Genomic DNA, 19,432 nt, shown 5'->3' with positions numbered 1-19,432 from the left:
CCTGCTTGTGTTCCCTCTCTTGCTGGCTGTCTCTATCTCTGTCGAATAAATAAAATCTTTAAAAAAAAAAAAAAGAAAGAAAATAGAAATATTAATTGGCAGTTGTACTCCCTTTTCTCAAACAAATTCCAGGCACCAAAGATTTTTTTAAAGTTTGGTGGCCATTTCAATTACGGTACTTCATTACACACTTCTATTCATAGCACAAAATCTACCAAATAGAAGGTGCTAAAAAAGTGATGGCTATTTTTCTTTCAAAAGTAATGGCTATTTTTCTTTCTCTGCTAAGATCACTGCCCAGGGAGCCTGGGTGGATCAGTCGGTTAAGTGTCTGCCTTCAGCTCAGGTCATGATCCCAGGGACCTGGAACCGAGTCCCACGTTCTGGCTCCCTGCTCAGCGGAGAGTCTGCTTCTCCCTCTGCCCCTCCCCTCTGCTCATGCTCTCCTCTCGTTCACTCTCTCTCTGACTCAAAATAAATAAATAAATTAATTAATTCATTAAAAAAAATCTTTAAGATCACTGCCCAGCCAATCCCAAAGTAGAAAGTCTTCCCTGACTTCTCAGTCTCTCTCCTGCTTATCCCCTCTGTCTGGCAGGCCCTTCCTTCTCTGTGGTGTCTAACCAGTAAACTCTCATTCACCCTTCAAGTGCCCTCGCAATTAACTTGCCAGTGTACTTTTCCCCAACATGCTCAGTTAGAATCAACCATTCCTTATCTTTAGTTCTAGAACACTTTATACAGATTTACATTATGGCTCTTATTACATTACATTTCCATCTCTTGATCACATTTTTGTCCATCCTACTAAGATGTGAGCTCTGGAACAGGGGGTTATGTCTTCTTCATTTTGGTTTCCATAGTCCCTAGGACATTTTATGGCACATTGTATGTGCTAAATGAATACTGTTGAATTAAATTACATAAATATTTCCAAAGAAAACAATTCTATGTTGTTTCCCTTTACCTAATTTTAGATACCTAAAAATCAGAATTCAACTTCCCGGTTACATTTTACTTCACCCCCTGTGAGGATCCTGATGAAACTTTCCCATACACGCAACATAATGAAAGATAAGACATCAACCATTTTCTTGGAAACCTCTCTAGAGAAATAAAAATGAGATTTTTAAATTCACAAGACTGAAAATTTTGTTATCAATTATTCAATCACATTAACACAATATTACATTTAAAATGTATTCACTTTTCACAAGAGGATGAGCCTTCCAATTTATTAAAAGAATGATTTCTTATGTATTAAGTTCACAAGCAATTTTAGTCCACCAGGACACATTTATTGAAATCAGTTTCCTGAACAGTAAGATCATGGATTGAAAATTCCGAAGTACATTTCCCCCTAAACGAATAATTTCCTTACAACAGAAAAATACCCATTTAAAATCTTAGTTCATTTATATCGGAAACCGGGGATGTACTGTATGGTGACTAACATAATATAATAAAAATCATTTAAAAAAATAATAAAAAAAAATAAAATCTTTGTTCAATACATAGAAGGAAAACTATACAGGCTGAGTAAATACTTTAGAGTGGACTGACAATTTTCGGTTTTATTACTCAATACTGTGGTTCTCTCATATCTGGGTAAATGCATTAGGCTTTCAAAATGATAACTAAAGATTTTGGTAAAACCAAACAGTTTAATCAGCTGTGTTAGTTTCCTAGGGCTTAAAACAACAGAGATTCGTTCTCACAATGCTGGAGGCTAGAAGTCCAAAAGCGAGGTGTCAGCAGGGCCATTCTCTCCGACCTGTGTGGAATCTTTCCTTGCCTCTCCTCAGCTTTCTGGTGGTGACCCATCATCTTTGGTGTTCCTCTGCTCGTGGACGCACCGCTTCAGTCTTTGCCTCTGTTGTCATGCGACCATCTCTTCACACAGCGTTCTCCTTTCTTATGAGGACACCAATCATATTGGTTTAAGGGCCCTCTCTATTCCAGTATGACCTTGGCCTAACTAATTACATCGGCAATGACCCTATTTCCAAATAAGGTCACATTATGAGGTACTGAGAGATAGGGATTTAACATATGAATTTGGGGAGCAAGGGGCACAATTCATTCTGTAACACCAGCTATACTAAATTCTGTTACTGTAAAACAAAATAAAAGCCTCTTTGGTAGCAAAATTTAGTGCATGCCAAAGAGAGAAAAATTAATCATAAGAATGCTTCTATATTAGTAACACTAGGAAGGAACATGTGAGTGACTATTTAGATTATGGTGACTGTTTAAGAAACATTTCTTCTTTCCCTTTGATGTAGGACTAGTTTAGAATCAAGACCAATAAGATATAGTCTAAAAATACTAGAGTGCTTTCTAGTGTTTATTATTTATAACATGGGCATTACCCGTAGCTAAAATAACCATGTTACTTTGTGTAAATGTAATATGGGATCCTACAAACATCTAGTGTCAAAATTCTTCAGGTTGAAGAGTCTGACACACACTTTCTATATATCATATCTTCTCTATATAAGAAACTCTGTGAGAACATGTTTTTATGATTATGTGTATGGGCAGAAGTGGTTATTTAACACATGCTAATAAGATAAATATAGAAGTAACTTTCATTCATATACCATTTTAACTTTGTAAAGCATTTCATTTAAAGTATTTTAATATGAGATGTTGTGGTTCTACAGTCTGACTTGGTTACATCTTGCATTTCACAGAGAAGGAAACTGAGTCACTCAAAAAGTGAATTGATCAACATTCAACTAAGTGTTGGGAGACAGAATTAGTTTCATGTCTACTGTCTTACAGCTTTATGCTCTTATTGGTTTGCTACTTCCTAGAAATTTTATCTCCCATTCAAAAGCACAGATCGATTGGGATCCCACTATGGACAAGGAACTGAAACAGATGCATAGTGATAGACATGCGCCCTACTGATAAGATGGTTACCACCTGGATGGAGTACTGCAAGATTTGCACAAGAAATTTATTAACAATATACAGCAGTAGACAGTAAATATTAAAAGAAAGTTACAATCAGTAAGCACTAGAAGTTTCGTGAAAAAAACAGAGAGGACAGGGAGCACCAGAAACTGGAATTGTAAACAAAGGCTTTATGGGAGAGGAAGAACTTGAACTGGGCTTTAAAAGAATCAAGAGGGTGAAGTCCCATATAGAAAGGTGAATTGCTGAAAATTTCCAAGGAGGATAGTGGAATGATAAAGGCAATGTTTTGGAGAGATAAATTTGGTAGTCACAATGCCTCTGTTCATGATGGATAACTTGTCTGAACCCTTTCCTCACTTCCTACCACCATCCCCATGTTTCCAGATAACTTCTCTTGGTCCTTAAAACCGAATTTGGGTTTTAGAAAGCTTTTCTGATCTTTCCATTCAAGATAACACAACACCTGGGGTGCCTGTGTGGCTCAGTCAGTTAAGCAGTTGCCTTCGGCTCAGGTCATGATCCTAGGGTCCTGGGAAAAAGCTCCGAGTTCGGCTCCCTGCTCAGCAGGAAGTCTGCTTCTCCCTCTCCTTCTGACTCACCCCTCCCCGCTGCTTGTGCTCTCACTCTCACTCTCTCTCGCTCTCTCTCTTACAAATGAATAAATAAAAAATCTTTTAAAAAAAGAAAAGCTTCCCTTTTCCCTGCTGGGAAAACTTCTCCTTGCACCTCCTGTTTATTTCTGCATAACAGTTAATTAACATTATTATTTACTCTTCCTCAATGGAAAATAAACTTCTTGAGGTCAGGGCTAAGCATATTTCCTTTCTGTGACCCCAGCACAAAGCATGAATCTGAAAAATGGTAGTTGTTCACTGAACGTTTGTTGCTCTAATCTGAAGAGTTGTGATGTTCAAGACGTGGGAAAGACTGAAGCCCAAAAGATCAGTTAAAAAACCACTGCAGAAATCTGGCACAAAGTAGGGAGTGTTTAAAGGGAACAGGCTCACTGGGAATAGTAAGGAATTGGTGAAATAGAAAGACATTTATTGGAGTATTGACTAACGAGATACGGGTTACAAAAAAAATAGATTGTTTGGAGGTTCTAAATTTGACTTACTAGGAAAATGAGAAGACTGTGATTTCATATTCTTTTGCGGCAGTCCTTAGCTGGGCACCTTCGACTTCTAGAGAGTTCTGTGGTAGACTCCAGAGAGTCCTTAAAGCCCTTGAAACTATTAGCAAGTTGATATATGTAAGATCTTATATGTATTTTCCTTGGGAGAGGCCTCGTAGTGGTCAATGAATTTTCAGTGGTCTGGGTCTTTAAATTTGTTAAATACTACAGTTCTATTCAAAAGTATAGTAATAACTAAACAATAGCCATAGTCTTTCTGGGAGGTATCATTTTCTAAAAATATTGACTGATGTGGCATCTCACAGTATCTTTAACAACTGTTGAAACAAGATCATGGAAAATAGAGCATAATATTGAAGACCAAGAGCTTTGCCACCTTTTTACTGTATAACTTTAAATAACTTACCTAAGATTTTTTTTTTAAGATTTTATTTATTTATTCGACAGAGATAGAGACAGCCAGTGAGAGAGGGAACACAAGCAGGGGGAGTGGGAGAGGAAGAAGCAGGCTCATAGCGGAGGAGCCTGGTGTGGGGCTCGATCCCGTAACGCCAGGATCACGCCCTGAGCTGAAGGCAGACGCTTAACTGCTGTGCCACCCAGGCGCCCCCTAAGATTTTTTTAAATTGTTAAATGGGACAGTGATAATATGTGCCTCATAGAGTTACTGTGAGGGTTACACGAAGTACTGTTTATAACATTTTTAATACTCGATATTATCTATTACTATTTGTTATTATTCTCAGTCAGTTTGAACATGTATTGAACATCTCTTACAGTGCCAACACTGTCCTGGATGCTGCACCACTTTACCATATCTGTACGGATGGGGTACAGACAGGTATTCAAACTGACTGAGAAGAGATGTTCAATACATGTTCAAACTGACTGAGAATAATAACAAATAGTTACAGTGCCAACACTGTCCTGGATGCTGCACCACTTTACCATATCTCATTTAACCCCCCAAATGTCTTTAACAGAGATCAGTTTCTGTATACACATTACGGATGGGGTACAGACAGGTAAATACCTTGGTTCCACAGCTAACACATGGCAGAGCCAACAGTGCAAAAGTCAGAAAACGGGGGTAGTGCAGGCAAGCAGGAGAGGGAGCACAGAACAGAGTGAGTGTCAGTGACACACTAGGCAGCAAGAAATGTGGAGCAGCGGTGCCGAAGAGACTTTGGAAAAGAGATAACACCTTCCATAGGACATGAAGTATGTTCTTACTGGGCTAGAACTCAATCCCAGGTTTGGCCAGCTTTGGATCTCTAAACAAGAGAATGTGAACTGTGTATGGGTGAGAGAAAGTGATCTCAGGGTAAATGAAGCTGGGTATGAGAATAGAAATGTCATGACCAGCTGCAGTAGTGATTACAAAGTGTTCACTTACTTTAACCTATTGGATACTGATACAACTCAGAGTCGAGTTTACATGAGACAGTGTCCAGATATGTTTCGTATGGGACAGAAAGCATTTTTAGTGCAGCCCTTGAGGCTGAGTTTTTCATACATAGACACGTTCAGATACAGACACATAGATACATACACACAAACACACTCGAGGTAATTGGTCAGAAAGTGACCAAAAACTACCACGTACTCATATAATAGTCTAGGTCCACCATTGTCCAGGATTGTGTTACATTTTTACCCTCATGGGCAGACCTAAGATTTGGTCTCGTTGGCTCTAAACCTGAACGTTCCAAGGATGACTTAAGCCCACTGAACCAAAACCGCGATTCTAAGTATTACGGATAGGGACCCCAAGGGAGACCCATCCAAGACTTCTTGTCAATAAACAAAAGTCCTGGGTATAAAGGGGAAGGATTGGGCAACACAAATCCACAAAAGGGCCTGCAGACCAGGAGTGGCTGCATCTTAAAATGGAAATTCTAAATTGTTTTCTTCATTTTCTGCACGTTACCTGTGTTAAGCCCCATACGGTGATTCTGTATGACAGTAAACTGTTAATAGATACTGTTTACATATGCTAAAACACTCATTTTATGATTACTTAATTGTTAATTGTCTATTCAGTCTTTTTGCTGCTTATTCCTTTATCTTTAGATATATTCTTTAGACAACTTTAGATGAGGGTAAAGGGAAAGGGGAAATGAACCACATCTAAAATAAATATTAAGACTCACAGAATTGGGAAGAGGCACATAATTAACACTGTACATATATTGATTGAGATTATGATTTCAAATTATATTTTGATTAGAAGGCAATGTGGGTTAGCATGTTAACTTTGACTTGAAATGAACCTGAATTTGAATCCCAGCTTTGTCTCTTATCCTGAACTTGAGCCTGGAAATCAGCCTCCTCAATCCTCCACTTTCTTAATTAATGGGAATAATGCTAACTTCCTTGGGTTTTTGTGAAGATTGAAAACTATAATCTGTATTAAGTGTCTAACACATGGAAGTACTACTTCACACCTGGCTATTCATGACTCCAGTAATTACGGATAATTAGAAATTGGCTGTAGATTATACTTTTATTAAATGGTTGAATGAGTTTCTATTGCTGTAGGTTTCACTGGACTATATTAGGAGCAGGACTGTAGCTTAATTGACTCTCCCCTGATAATTGGGCATTATTAAAAGTTGTAATAAGTCTTGCAGTATTCTTGTCATTATCCTAAAACTATTATGCTAAAAATAGCCAATTTTTAGGTGAACGAGAACATTTATTTTCCACCTTCTAGATGCCTACACTCCATTTAGTTGTTAAAAAGAGTGTGGTAATAAAAACAGGAAAAAAAATGGAAAGATTTCAAAACCATCAGCCTGAATTATCTTTCTTAGCTGGAAGTGAAAAGAAAGAAGTTGAAAACAGTGGCATAAAGCAAGCTGTTTTCTTTATCAGTAGATTTTAAGGCCCATGTTGTGTCTATCCTTGGGGCTCTGAATAAGTTAATATTTTCTGAAAGTACATAATATTTTACCAAGATATAATTCAGGCCCAGTAAATTTCTGCCATAGCATGTTCATTTTTTTTGAAGAATTACAATTAAAAAGCTTGTTCGGTATTTGGCAACTACAACAGTGATCTAATTGGACTGATTGCTCAAGCTAATTTCCAGCCCTGGGTATGGGCCTAGCTATTAGCTAAGCAAGGATCCTGTCCTTGACCAGCTTTGTCTGGAGAGCACAGGGGCAGGTGCCCATCAGTTCACAGACTGAGTTCCTTAGGCAGGACTTGTCCGGGAATTTCACTGATGGAAGAAATTTACAGAACTCCCCGTTCTTTTCTTTCGTGAAGTTTCCAACCTGGTTTTAAAATGCACATTGATGCTTCTGGCGTCTATAAAGTCAATAAGTACTAGCTTTTCTTTTTTCTTCCTTTTTAGTGAAATGGTCGACAGATTCAGTGTTCCGTTAACTTGGTGTCATAGATCAGCCTGTGAGACTCTTTGAGATTCTCTGGTTAGAGTCTTCAAGTCAGATAAATTGAGGTTTGAAGATTTGAGTGGAAGCTAGAGTCCTAACTTAAGGGCCTGCATAGGAAGTAGTGGCCAGCAACTTTTTTTCCCTCCTAAAATTTTTATCTTTTATTTTATTTAAAGAAATTTCGTTCCCTTTCTATCTTTCACCCCTCTTATGGGACCTATTGGGAAGATACTAGGTGTGTTGTAAATTGAAAGAAGTCACATCAGCTGTGACAATGGAAGGATAATAGATTATTAATGTCTCTCTGTGCTTCAGTAGCCAACAATCTTCTCCAAGGGTTGTTGGCTCCTCTTCCTCTCTTCCACAGTATTTTGGATGTACGCCAGGAACCATCTTTGATTTTGTGAAAAACAGAGTTTATACAGTTGCTGGAGGGAAACTTTACTTTTCTAGGGAAGGAGCCAAGCAATCGAAAGCTTAGAACCCTCACCCTGTTTTGTTAGATAATTATAACTTCAAAAAAATATAGTATTTTCTTCCCTCTTCCCACCAACCATTTATCTGGGAAGCAAGTTATTAGCAACTTCAGAACTGCTCCATGGTGCTGGGGGAAAATGGCATTATTATGAGGAAATGTAATTGGGATAATGAAAACAAAAGATTTCACATTGTAATCTCTTCCAAATCATCCATTTTGTAGCAAACATTTTGGTAGCAAATGTATACAGGTTTTCAAGAATTTTCCTCTTCATTTTTCTTTTTAACAGATTTCAAGTAGAACAAAAATTAGACTTCAAAGAAGCTTTGTATTCTTTGAATATAACTGAGATATTTAGTAGTGGCTGTGACCTTTCTGGAATAACAGGTAGTGTGATAAATAATTCTTATATTATTATGTTAATATGTTTTCTTAGTAGCTCTGTTAACTGACTGATCTGAAAGAGCATTCGGCCCCAGAAAATACATATACACACAGTGACTAAATGTCATAGTCATGTTGAGCTGTCTGTAAACAAGCACTTTATTTTGCATTTAAGTCATTTTCCTTAATGAAAGTCAGAAAGCGTTTTAGAATGTTAGATAAGCCTTCTAACCATGCTTGTAATAAAACTATGTAGGTAAAGTATTATACAGGCTTTTATTTCAGCCCTGTTTGGATTTCCTTATCTGAATAATGGGAATTACAACTTTGAGTCTCTCATCTACACGGAGCTAATAAAACTCTTATAAACCAATTTGCAAATGTTAATTTGGTAATATCGGAGCCCATGAAATAGGCAACCACAAGCTGCTGGGTGATGAACACAGTCTAGAAATTGTAATGCCACAGCTTGCAGATTGAGCTTGAGACTAACAACACATCTGAGGAGATGGAGGTTTTATGCTAACTCACACCTGGGAAGCTGCACGTGGCTGAGATGCTCGCTCACACAACAAAGCCCAAGATAGTCTTTTATTTTTTCTTGTCTTGGCAGTACCCACTAGTTCAAAAATAACTAACTAAAGAGAAAAAAATGGACAAAGAGGGCCAGGTTGTCCCAAGTTTCTTATCCTCTTTTAAATTAAGTCTTCTGTTTTCTATATATATTTTTAAAAAGAGTCCAACAATACAGCCTGTCTGTCTGATGGGGTTTTGTATCATTACATGGAAATATTGTGTATTTCTATATAAAATATCTGGGCTTTGGAGAAGTAGTCATTAATTTATTCACTCATCAATGATGTGGGTAAATGAATAGAATGAATGAGCTATCCTGGTGGAGGAGGTGGGTGGGGTACACTGGTGACAGATGTTCATTATTACCTTCACACATGATTTAGCTACTTGTTCTCACACTGATGGAGAGATCTGACTTCTCTGACAATTTCATCAGCATCAGGGATGAGGCAGTCAACGTTAAATACTGCAACAGTACGCTCTCTAAGTGTGCCCTGGAACACAGCCATCTCGCCAACCTAAAATCAACCAACCCATTTTTCAAGCACCTCTTCCTGTTAGCCTTCTTTCTGGCCTTCAGAAGCTCACTCACTATACATCAGACATTTCAAACAGCCACTCACTGTACAAATCCCCAGCAATCGGTAACTTCTATAAAATCTCCTTTTATAGGCAGATTTATCACAAAAATACCTCCAAAATGCTTTATAAGAGAATTTGTGTGAGAGAATAATTTTAAACAGGGAAAAACAAACATCCAACATTGTCTGCTCTTTCTCTTCTGAGGTGTCTATTTGAGTTGCTTTAACTACTTTGGTTCTATCTTCCTGCCAGGAATAAAATAGCCAGGGCCATCACTGGCACTACATCTGGTCATTAGGAGAACAGTAAATTCCCTACTATCCCTACTTATCCCCTATTTAGTAAACACTCTCTAAAAGCTACTATGAACCAGTCCAACACCAGTGCTGTGGGATATTTGCACAGGAGCTACCATCTTACACTCATGTAATTCACAAGCTTGAAAGAAATGTTTTCAGACAGTTACTTTTGGAAACTTGGAGATGAATATTTGACTTCACACTGCCATTACTTCTTGTGTTACCTTCAGTAAAATATTTAAGCTTTCTGAGCCTCCACTTTCTCATTTGATAAATGAGATAATAAATTGTAGTGGTGAAAATAAATGAAAGAGTGTATGTAAGTCACCTTGTTCCATATCTGGCACACAACAGATACTAAGTAAATGGTAGATATTTAAAAAAAAAACAAGTGGGTCAATGGCACATTAATATTTACTTGGACATCTTCTAGCAAAGCTATAGAAGGTTTCTTGTCCTCTTAATATGACAGAGACATGCTTGGAATTTTCATAGAAACGGAGAACAATTATTACAAACCTGAAGAAATCAGTGACTTTCTGGAGTCCAGACTCCTCATTCCAGTCTATTAGCTTTTCCCAAGATCAGAACCTCTTGGTGGTAAGACAGGATACATGAGACCAGAGGCTCAGTCTGATGGCCATGGAGTCAGTTGATCTGGTATCAGGGCTAAACTGGGTGAAATTCTCCACTGCACCCCAATATGCTTTTTGTTCTTCACTCTTGGCTTGGTATGGGTCTCTAGGTCAGCTACTCTGGGCTCCATATGTGAATCCTGTCTTACTCTAGGCAGTCCTTGGGAAAGAACATGCCTACTTGCCTAATCTCGTAACAGACCATTCTCTTGCATTTCAAGATGTGCATGCCCCCTCTTCTCCATCTTATTTGTTTCTGTCACTGAACATATTCATATCCATGATTTATTTGACAAATATTTATTGGAAGCCAACTACATGCCAGGCAGTTTTGCAAGGATGCATAAAATGGACAAAGTTCTGCTTCTAGTGAAGTTTACATCTGCTGATGAATAATTAGTAAGCAATTAGCTAATTAAATGGTGAGGTAATAGATGCTGTAAATTAACTAAAACAGCACCATGGAATAAATGGTGATTAGGTAATACAGGCAGAATTAGGGTGGGAAAGGAAGACTGGGTTGGGAAGTAATATTTTTGTTGGGACCTAAAGAACAAAGGAGCCAGTCAGGGAAGTTCTGGGGAAAGGGGTTTTAAGCAGAAGGAGAGTTAGGGCTAAGGCCTTGATACTTGACCTTGAGCTGGAGCTACTGGATGAGGAGAGGAGGGTAGCAGATGAGGGTAAGAGGTATTCAGAGGCCCAGACAGAGTGATCACAAGCAATTTGGAGTTTATTTTTAGAAAGCCATTTTTTATGCAAATATCCCTTTCATGACTTCTCTTTATCTTGCCTGAGGGGCTTTACTTTTCTGTGAGCTGCCAGAGCTGGTTCCCCTCTACTATAAGAAATTTCTTCCTGAATCCTTGTAAATCTGGTGGATTTGGTGGAGTCTGCCTGGTCACATCCGCTTTCTCTCCCAGGAGAAACAAAGCTCCTTTTTCTCCTTTCTCTTCAAGTTTCCAGGCCAATCATCTTTCCTCCACTTTCTGGACACCAGTGAACCCATGACCATGTTTCCATTGTCTCTTTGAGGCACACTGTCAGATCTGAGTGGTCCTGACACAGCGGGAATGGCTGATGGCTTCTGAACTCGCGGCTTCACTTCCCCCTTCTCAAGGAGACTATCCCTGCAGGTCACAAGATCAGAAACGCTTCACACATACAGCAGTTCCACCAAGGGGAGAAGAGAGGCATGTTCTCTCAGCTTGTATCCACACCGGAACAGAATGTTGTAAGACACTATCTTACACTGAGAAATTTGACAGGTTTTAAAGCATAGCTCTGAAGTGATTTTGTAACAGATGACACAAAAGCTCTTTAGACTTTCATAGCCTCACCAGTCTTGAAAGAAAGTAAATTTTATTTTAAAGTCAGATCAAAACTGAATACAGAATTTGAAAGGCAAGTCGGCTTTGAGGTTGAATCCATAGGGTGGGATTAATTCAAATCTATAAAGCCTTTTTCATCTTGTCTGTAGACCATAGCGAAGGGGGGCAAAATCTTCTGTCCGTACAAATATTGCACTTAGTGGGATACCTGATATGAGGCTTATCCCCTTCTATCTTTGCCTTTGTATCTGGGCTAAACTTGATCTCTCTCTAGGGGTCTCTGTATCATTTCCGCAAGAGCTTAACTAATTTCCACCTCTAGCAAATTAACTAACTTGGGAAGAATTTGTTTTTCTTGTTTTTTTCCCTTTTCTTTGTTCATCTGAAAATGTAATTAACATGGACCTAAGAAGTAATGGCTCTGAGTTCTAACCCTTAAATACGCTTTCCTGTTTTCCAACAGATTCAGCTGAAGTGTTTATTTCCCAAGTCATGCAACACGTTTTTTTTGAGATAAATGAAGATGGCAGTGAAGCTGCAACATCAACTGGTAGGACAAATGGTTTCACAACCAGCCAAGAGGAAAGACTAGGGGAAATGTACAGCGTTAGGGCGTTGGCATTTCTGCACGACTCTGATCTCCTGTTTCCTTCCTACTGTCCAGTACACTGTAGGAAGAAAAGAGAAATCGGTTATATAAGCTATTTTTGCCTCTCTGCAGCTGCTGCTTAATAAAAAAGGCCAGGGAAGGGATTTAATTAGGAGTTGATTTATTTGTAAATTGCATTTTACCTACCGATCAAGAGATAGGACCTGTGGAGGGAACTTTCTGTTCAAACATGAAATTATTGTTCAAGAATACTTACTCTTAGGTAATTGTTATTAATTTCCTTCTTCTATTACACCAAGTAGGTCTACTTCTCTAATACGGTTTTTGTCATTATACGCCTGTGGCTCTCAAAGTTAGTTGCCCATTAGAATCACCTGGAAAGCTTTTTGAAATCTTATGCCCAGTGTATCCCCCAAAATTAAATTAGTAAATAAATTAGTATCTCTGGAGGTGAAATCCAGACTCTAGCATTTTCTTACATTTCCCTAAGTGATTTCAATGTACATCCGAGGTTGAGAATCAGGGCTCCGCGGTGGCTTGCAGCCTGTCCTTGCTACTGCAAGTCGCGGGTAGTGCACAGACGAGCAGCGGCAGCACCCCTGGGAGCTTGTTAGAAATGCCAACGCTCAGGCGCAAGTCCAGACCTACTTAATCAGAATCTGTGTTCTCCAAGGCCTTTAGGTGATTTGTGAACCATTCCTTTATGATAGATTTCCTTGAATAAATGGCATTTTGAATAGCATCTATGGTGTATACAAGTAATCCTCAAAAAATAATTGGAGAAAATTTAATTAGAAATGCAAAAGCAACTTTAATGAATGTCCCATACGTCTATTTTAATTCTTCAGACTTCCGTAATTTTAGTCAGTGTGTAAAAGATATGCACCCTTAAGCTATCTTATTGATAAATTTCTATAAATGTATATCCGTGTTATTGATTTGTAGGTTAATTTGTAATACTATGTAGTGCCAATGGATTTTGGCATGTAGGTGGGTCACACTGGACTCCTGCTACCATTCTGTCATATCCCGAACGACTTGGCATTACTGTACTCAAGGAACATAGATTGGAGAGCATGGGTTACTTCAATCTTGGAGAAATAAAAAAGTTGCTTTGGATGAAGTTGTTGGCCTATGTAGACAGGTTTTCCAGCTGCTTTTACGTAAGAGTCCTTATAGATCATCATCTAATTCTCTCATTATATTGGTGAAGAAAGAGGCCTACGACATGAAGTGGTCATACTCTGATCGGGTTCTCTGACTACAGGTTCAGAGCTCTTTCTACTATCACCCACTACCTCTAATTTAAGTCTAGAGTTCTCTAGGGGGGTGTAACAATCATCAAGGGGTCAGCAGTGACCCTGATGTATGACAGGTCAGAATAGTTTTCAGTGTGAGTATTTGACTTTCAGGTGTCTGCTCAGTGGATGCTCAAGGACAAAAAATCTCAAGTGTTCACCCAAGTGAGAACGGGAATGACACTGACTATGATTTTTTGTATCCTCTCATCAATTCAAACATAAGTCTATATTCACCGGTAATTTGGGCATCGTAACCCTGATATTGCAGGTAGGAGAGGGCCATGCATTTTATATTACTAAGGTTATGCTTGATTCTGAAGGCAATCAGAATATGCCACCCCCAAATAAGCCACTTTGTCTGAAGGGTTGTTTTAAGCTGAAGAAAATGGAGAAACAGTACAGGGGGAAAAAAAGAGCTCTCTACTTTCCCCCGATCTGCCTAAAAGCAGGGCATAAATTTCCCTTGTGAAGGTGTCTCTCCTCCTCTCTCCCATATCAGAAGGAGAATAACCTTTATCACAAGAGATGAAAGTTGGCACTGAAATGAGTCTGCATGACAAACCTTACTAAATAACCCTCTTATACTATTAATTTTTCCTATATATTTACTTTCCCACAATTTATTGCCCCTTTTTTGGTCCAGTCAGGTCTCCACAATTTACTACCCTTTGTTAAAAAGGTAGATAAGCTCTAAAGCCTAACATTTTGGGGGATATTTACTTCTTTTCTGTGAAGCTCCTCTGGGGATATAGAATAAACCATTTCTTCTGTTAATATATCTTTTGTCAGTTTAATTTGCATACCCCAGTCACAAACAAAGAGCATAGAGGATACGTTATTTTTCATTCTCTACCATTATTTTTCAGTTCTGATCACTCCTGTTGCATTTTTAAAATGATTTTCCATGAGTCTGAAAAAGCTGTACAAAATCATTGCATTATTGGTAAAGGAAACATCTGAATTGAGTGTAGAAATATTTAATTTAAAAAGAAAAAGAAACCCAACCAATTAAGTTCATCCACTCTAAATGTTGGCAAATGCTACAATAGAGCCACATGACATAAATTATTATAGTAAATAGTTATTAAGGCAGTAAATCTCTTCTTCTAACCATATAATAAAAATCCCATAATCATTCACAGCACAAATCCTAAAAGCTCGGAGCCCACAGAATAATTTTGGAAAAGTTAAAAAAAATAAATAAATTTAAACTCAGATGTGATTACCACAAGCCTGAAGAATAGAAATGAAGTACAAACATATCTGGATAGGAATTAAGAGTTGAAAATTATAAGAATAAAGCATATAATGTAAATAAAAAGGGAGCAGAAAATTACTGTTTAAAAGGAGAAATTTTTCAACTGCTTTCACTAAATTGAATCTAGTATCTGACTTTCTTCTTCATTGAGCATAAATGTGAAGTTAGAATAATTTCATGAATAATCCAATATTTGTTCTTCTGCTCTTTGATTTTTAAATTTACTCCAGATTTCTCTGTATTTTGAAAATGGTTATTTTTCTACATGTTAACTCCTCAAATGAAATGACTTTTCCTGTCTACAAAAAGTATTATGGATATATTTTCTCTCCTCATCCTTTAATGTGCACATCTAAATAATTATTGTCTCTATTTCATAGGCATGCACATCCCTGTGATCATGAGTCTGGCTCAAAACCAATTTAGAGCAAATCATCCATTTCTGTTTATTGTGAAGAATAACCCAACAGGTATCTTTTCTAGTATTCTTTGGGGGAACTGCTTAAGTCAAACAGACCTAGTTCTAGTTGTTATTTGTAATCTGTACATCTGAGATCATTTATCCTTTCAATGTATTGAATCTATTTTCATTTCTCAATTTATTCTTTCAGTGACTATTTGGTGAGAGTGTCTTTTATAACAGGCATTGCATTTTAAGAGGTGACAGGGACCTAAAATAGGGCAGTAGTAGTAATAACTGCCAACACAGCTATTATTATATGCTAGTGATTTTAAATATCTATCTCTAAAGCTAACACCATTCCAACAGGTTAGCTATTTGACCAATAACAACACAAAAGCTCAGAGAGAGGTTATATAGTTTGTCTAAGGTCATACGGGTGGAAAGTGGCAGAGTGGAAATAGGACCTGTTTGGCTCAGAAGTCAACTGTCTGTGATGCCACAAGAGGAACAGAAATTGGAAGTTGCACAGTTGTGAAGGTCTCAGAGGTAGATTCCAAAAGAATAAGTGACCAGCTATAGCCTCTGAGTGGGACAGAGAGGTCAAAGATAATTACAAATCTCCAGTGTGGGAAGTTGGTGAAAGATGATGCAGTTAGCTACAAAAGGTAGAGGTAGGTGTGGATTGGACTGCATTTGACACAAAGGCAACATGTGGAGTGTTTGGCCACGTGCTCTACGCACAATATCAGTATCCCTAGAGACTGACAGTGTGAACCTGGGTGTCAGACTGGGCTCAAGTCCTAGCTCTGTTAACTAATGGTTGCAAGACAAGTCAATGATACTTCCTAAGCCATATTTTCTCCACCTCCTATTTAAACATAATTTTAATGCTCATCTCCTAGAGTTAAATAAAAGAATATATGAAGCCTGTAACACTATGCCTGGCATGTAGCGTTCATTATGAATAAATCAATAACTATAAAGGGGAATGATAGAATACATGAAGGAAAGAAGGAGAATGGAGAAGTTTCTCTGTATAAGTTGAGTTATTTGGAAAAGAGACATAGTTAATTTTAGATCTGAATCTGTTAGATTCGCTAATGGTACTGATATTATTGGCCCCCTGAAGGATATACCAGTCTCTCTTTTTAGGCTCCATGAAACCAACGCTGAGTGACACTTCTGAAAGTTACGTCTTGAAAACAATGAGATAGTTTTAGATTTGCTGAGATTGCATTAAGACAACTTCAATTCCAGCTGTGGATGTGTCAGTGTTAAAGGATAATCTGGTGTGTCATTAGGTCCATACATCCTTAATCTTTGGATAACTCTAATTTCTTACAATTAGTATGCAATTTTCGAGTATGGAGAATAGAAAGAAATGAAGCTGCATTGGACATCAAAGCACTAGGAAATAATGGCATTTAGAATAATGTTGTTTGACTCTCTATTTACCAAGTTGATGACCAAGGCCATGTAATTGCTACCAGTTAAACAGCAGTGAAAATTCTAATCCCAAAATAATCCATTTATTTATTTATCTGGGATAATGCTTAACTATCAGACCTTAATGACAATTTGTACTGTCTCATGATTTTTATTGTAATGAGACTTTCTAAACTAGGGTTACTCCTTTAAAGTATTGTTTAAAATGAATGGCTACTCATTTATCGGGGGCTGTAAGTTGTTGCCATATAAAATGTAGAATGAGCCATTATCTCAAGATGATACACATTCGGTGATTTATTTATTTTTCTCTCACAAATGAACTGAGAAAATCATTGCGATTGATGAAAATGGTGCCTTAGGATAGCATAGTAAACTACTAAGTAGCTTACTGCTTTACATAAAGTATAGTCATTGATGATTTCTGAAGTAAGAGGATGAATGATTTTAGATTTAGTATAATCAATTTTTATCAGATTTAAAATTTTCTTTCGGACAAACAGTCCTCTTGGGCAAAACCCAAACATTATTTGTATTTTTCTACCACGTTAGTTTTATATTTCAGTATATTTACCCAAAGCTCTTACTAAGCTGAACTTCCAAGGAAATGAAGAACATTTTTTTCTCCTTTTAGGCTGAGGGGGTAGGCCAGTGTTGGAGACTTTCAAAAGAAATTATGAAAGATGCTATATGAAATGTGCCATTTCTCAGAAAATGAGTCATGATTCTGAAACTGACAGTACTCCACACATTATAAAAAAAATAGTGTTTAAAACTCTTTATGGTTTTGGGTTGAAAGAAGAAGCAGACTGCAGGATGTCCATTAAGAAATCTTTCTTCTAGGCTATTGGCTTTGGTTATGCTAGTGTATTTTAATATTAGGAAGTAAAAGTTGCTTCTATCTGATGGAGTTGTTATACACATATATTTGTTAAATATGGAGGACACCTCTTTGACAAGGGCGAATGTAGAGGGAAAATGGAAACAATGATTTCTGCTTCAGCCTGCCTCTCTATCCAATGCTGTTATGTCCAGGGAGAGTTTACTAATCCATCCAATTTAGTGGAGAGTAGATTGGTGACTGCATAAGGACTCCATTCAAAATGTGGTTGGTACTCCTTGGTCAAAGAAATAGATTGAAAAGACTGGGACAAATGGCTTTTATATAATGTCCTACACTTCTGAGTGTTTAAAATTTTAAACTGTTGTCTTCAATTATGAGGTTAGTTTCCATAAAATTTTTCCCAAACAATTCCAATAAGCATTTTAATGCCATAGAATTATAAAGAGACAACAGTCATTACTGATTTCTATTGTGACCAAATGCGATATACATCCTGGGAAAGTTATTTATGGGTCCCTATCTATCTGAAAAACAGGAAAATTTGTTTTCTTTTTCTTGGAGTTATTTTGAGATTTCTGAGGCAAAGTATTATTGATTATAATCATAAAAAGAAAAAATTTGCTGGAGATTGTGTCTATTTCCACGTTATTGGCTCTTCTAGGAATATCTGTCTTTGGACTGAACAGTAAAGAGTTAATGAAAAAGGACTCTAATAATTATTTCAAATACATTGCAGTATAATTTTCATTAGCTTTAAATTATGTAAAATTTATTTGATCACTTTTGAAATTCACATTTATTACATATATCCATAAAGAACGTAAAAGTCAAGGCAACACTTGGCATTGATCCATTCAAGCCACTTCTCTTACCCTAGTTGAAAAGAAAGGTGAATGGATTTTGACACATCCTTTATTTCTGTTTTGTCCTCTAGTTCTTAGTTCCTTTTCACTCGCAAACACAGAATGGCTGGATTCGGGTTTTTACATTTCTGCTGTATACAATCACCTCAGTGAGGATTTGAAAGTACTAGCAATAGAAAATATTGTCTTTTGCAGTAAGCTTTGCTTCAGAGCTGAAGGAGGACATCTGAGAAGTTGCACTCTTAACCCTAAGGGCTGATGTAGCAGGCATAAAATGATGACTGCTAATGCCTTAAATTTTAACTCCACCATGTTCGTCACCATTTCATTACACTATGTTTGCCTGAGTCTCTATATTTAGAAGAACACCTCTCTGCCACTTTATTTTTGCCTTCTTATATGAAAAACAGGACTAATGCATTTTCCATGACAAGCTGTTGTCGGTGTTAATTTACTTCATAAATTAACAGAAAATGAATAATAATGATATAATTATGTATTTTAGACAAAGGAGAGGGTTTTGCTGTTAGACATTACCTATTTATCTTATACAGAAAAAAAGACTAAATGATCTGCTAAAATATTCTGAAAGACTAATTATTGTCAACTTTTTTCTCCAGAAATTCCTAGTTGTTTTTTTTTTCTTTTCTTAGAATCAATTTTGTTTATGGGAAGAGTGACAAATCCTGACACCCAAAAGATGAAGGGAAGAGATTTAGATTCACTGTGATTGAAAAGAACAGCCTCAGAATATAAGATGATTCCTGAAAAATTGTTGATTGGTGAAATAACATCATCGTGCAAGTATTTTCTACATATCTTTTTCTCTTTTAACTGTAACTGTATTAATCTGTACTGATATGGACGTGCATTAATGAATAAGTGAAATTATTAATAAATGAATTTATTAATTTAATGTTTTTGTTCCTTATGTTTTATAAAGTCTATATGAATCAAAAGCAGT

At 37.2% G+C, this 19,432-nt stretch overlaps 1 protein-coding gene across 1 annotated transcript in view; it reads left to right on the top strand.

Annotated features, from left to right (window-relative positions):
• SERPINI2 (serpin family I member 2) overlaps window positions 1-19,385 on the top strand; it is a 35,794-nt gene extending 16,409 nt beyond the window's left edge. The window contains exons 6-9 of the mRNA XM_026499157.4: window positions 8,229-8,326; window positions 12,207-12,293; window positions 15,293-15,382; window positions 19,122-19,385. Coding sequence (XP_026354942.1) covers window positions 8,229-8,326; window positions 12,207-12,293; window positions 15,293-15,382; window positions 19,122-19,198 — 352 coding nt within the window. The 3' untranslated portion in view covers window positions 19,199-19,385. The remainder of the gene's footprint in view (window positions 1-8,228; window positions 8,327-12,206; window positions 12,294-15,292; window positions 15,383-19,121) is intronic.
• Window positions 19,386-19,432: the final 47 nt, after the last annotated feature.

The sequence above is a fragment of the Ursus arctos genome, unplaced genomic scaffold, assembly GCF_023065955.2.
Source record: "Ursus arctos isolate Adak ecotype North America unplaced genomic scaffold, UrsArc2.0 scaffold_4, whole genome shotgun sequence".
Classification (NCBI taxonomy): domain Eukaryota; kingdom Metazoa; phylum Chordata; class Mammalia; order Carnivora; family Ursidae; genus Ursus; species Ursus arctos.
This window is presented reverse-complemented; position numbering and strand designations above follow the sequence as displayed.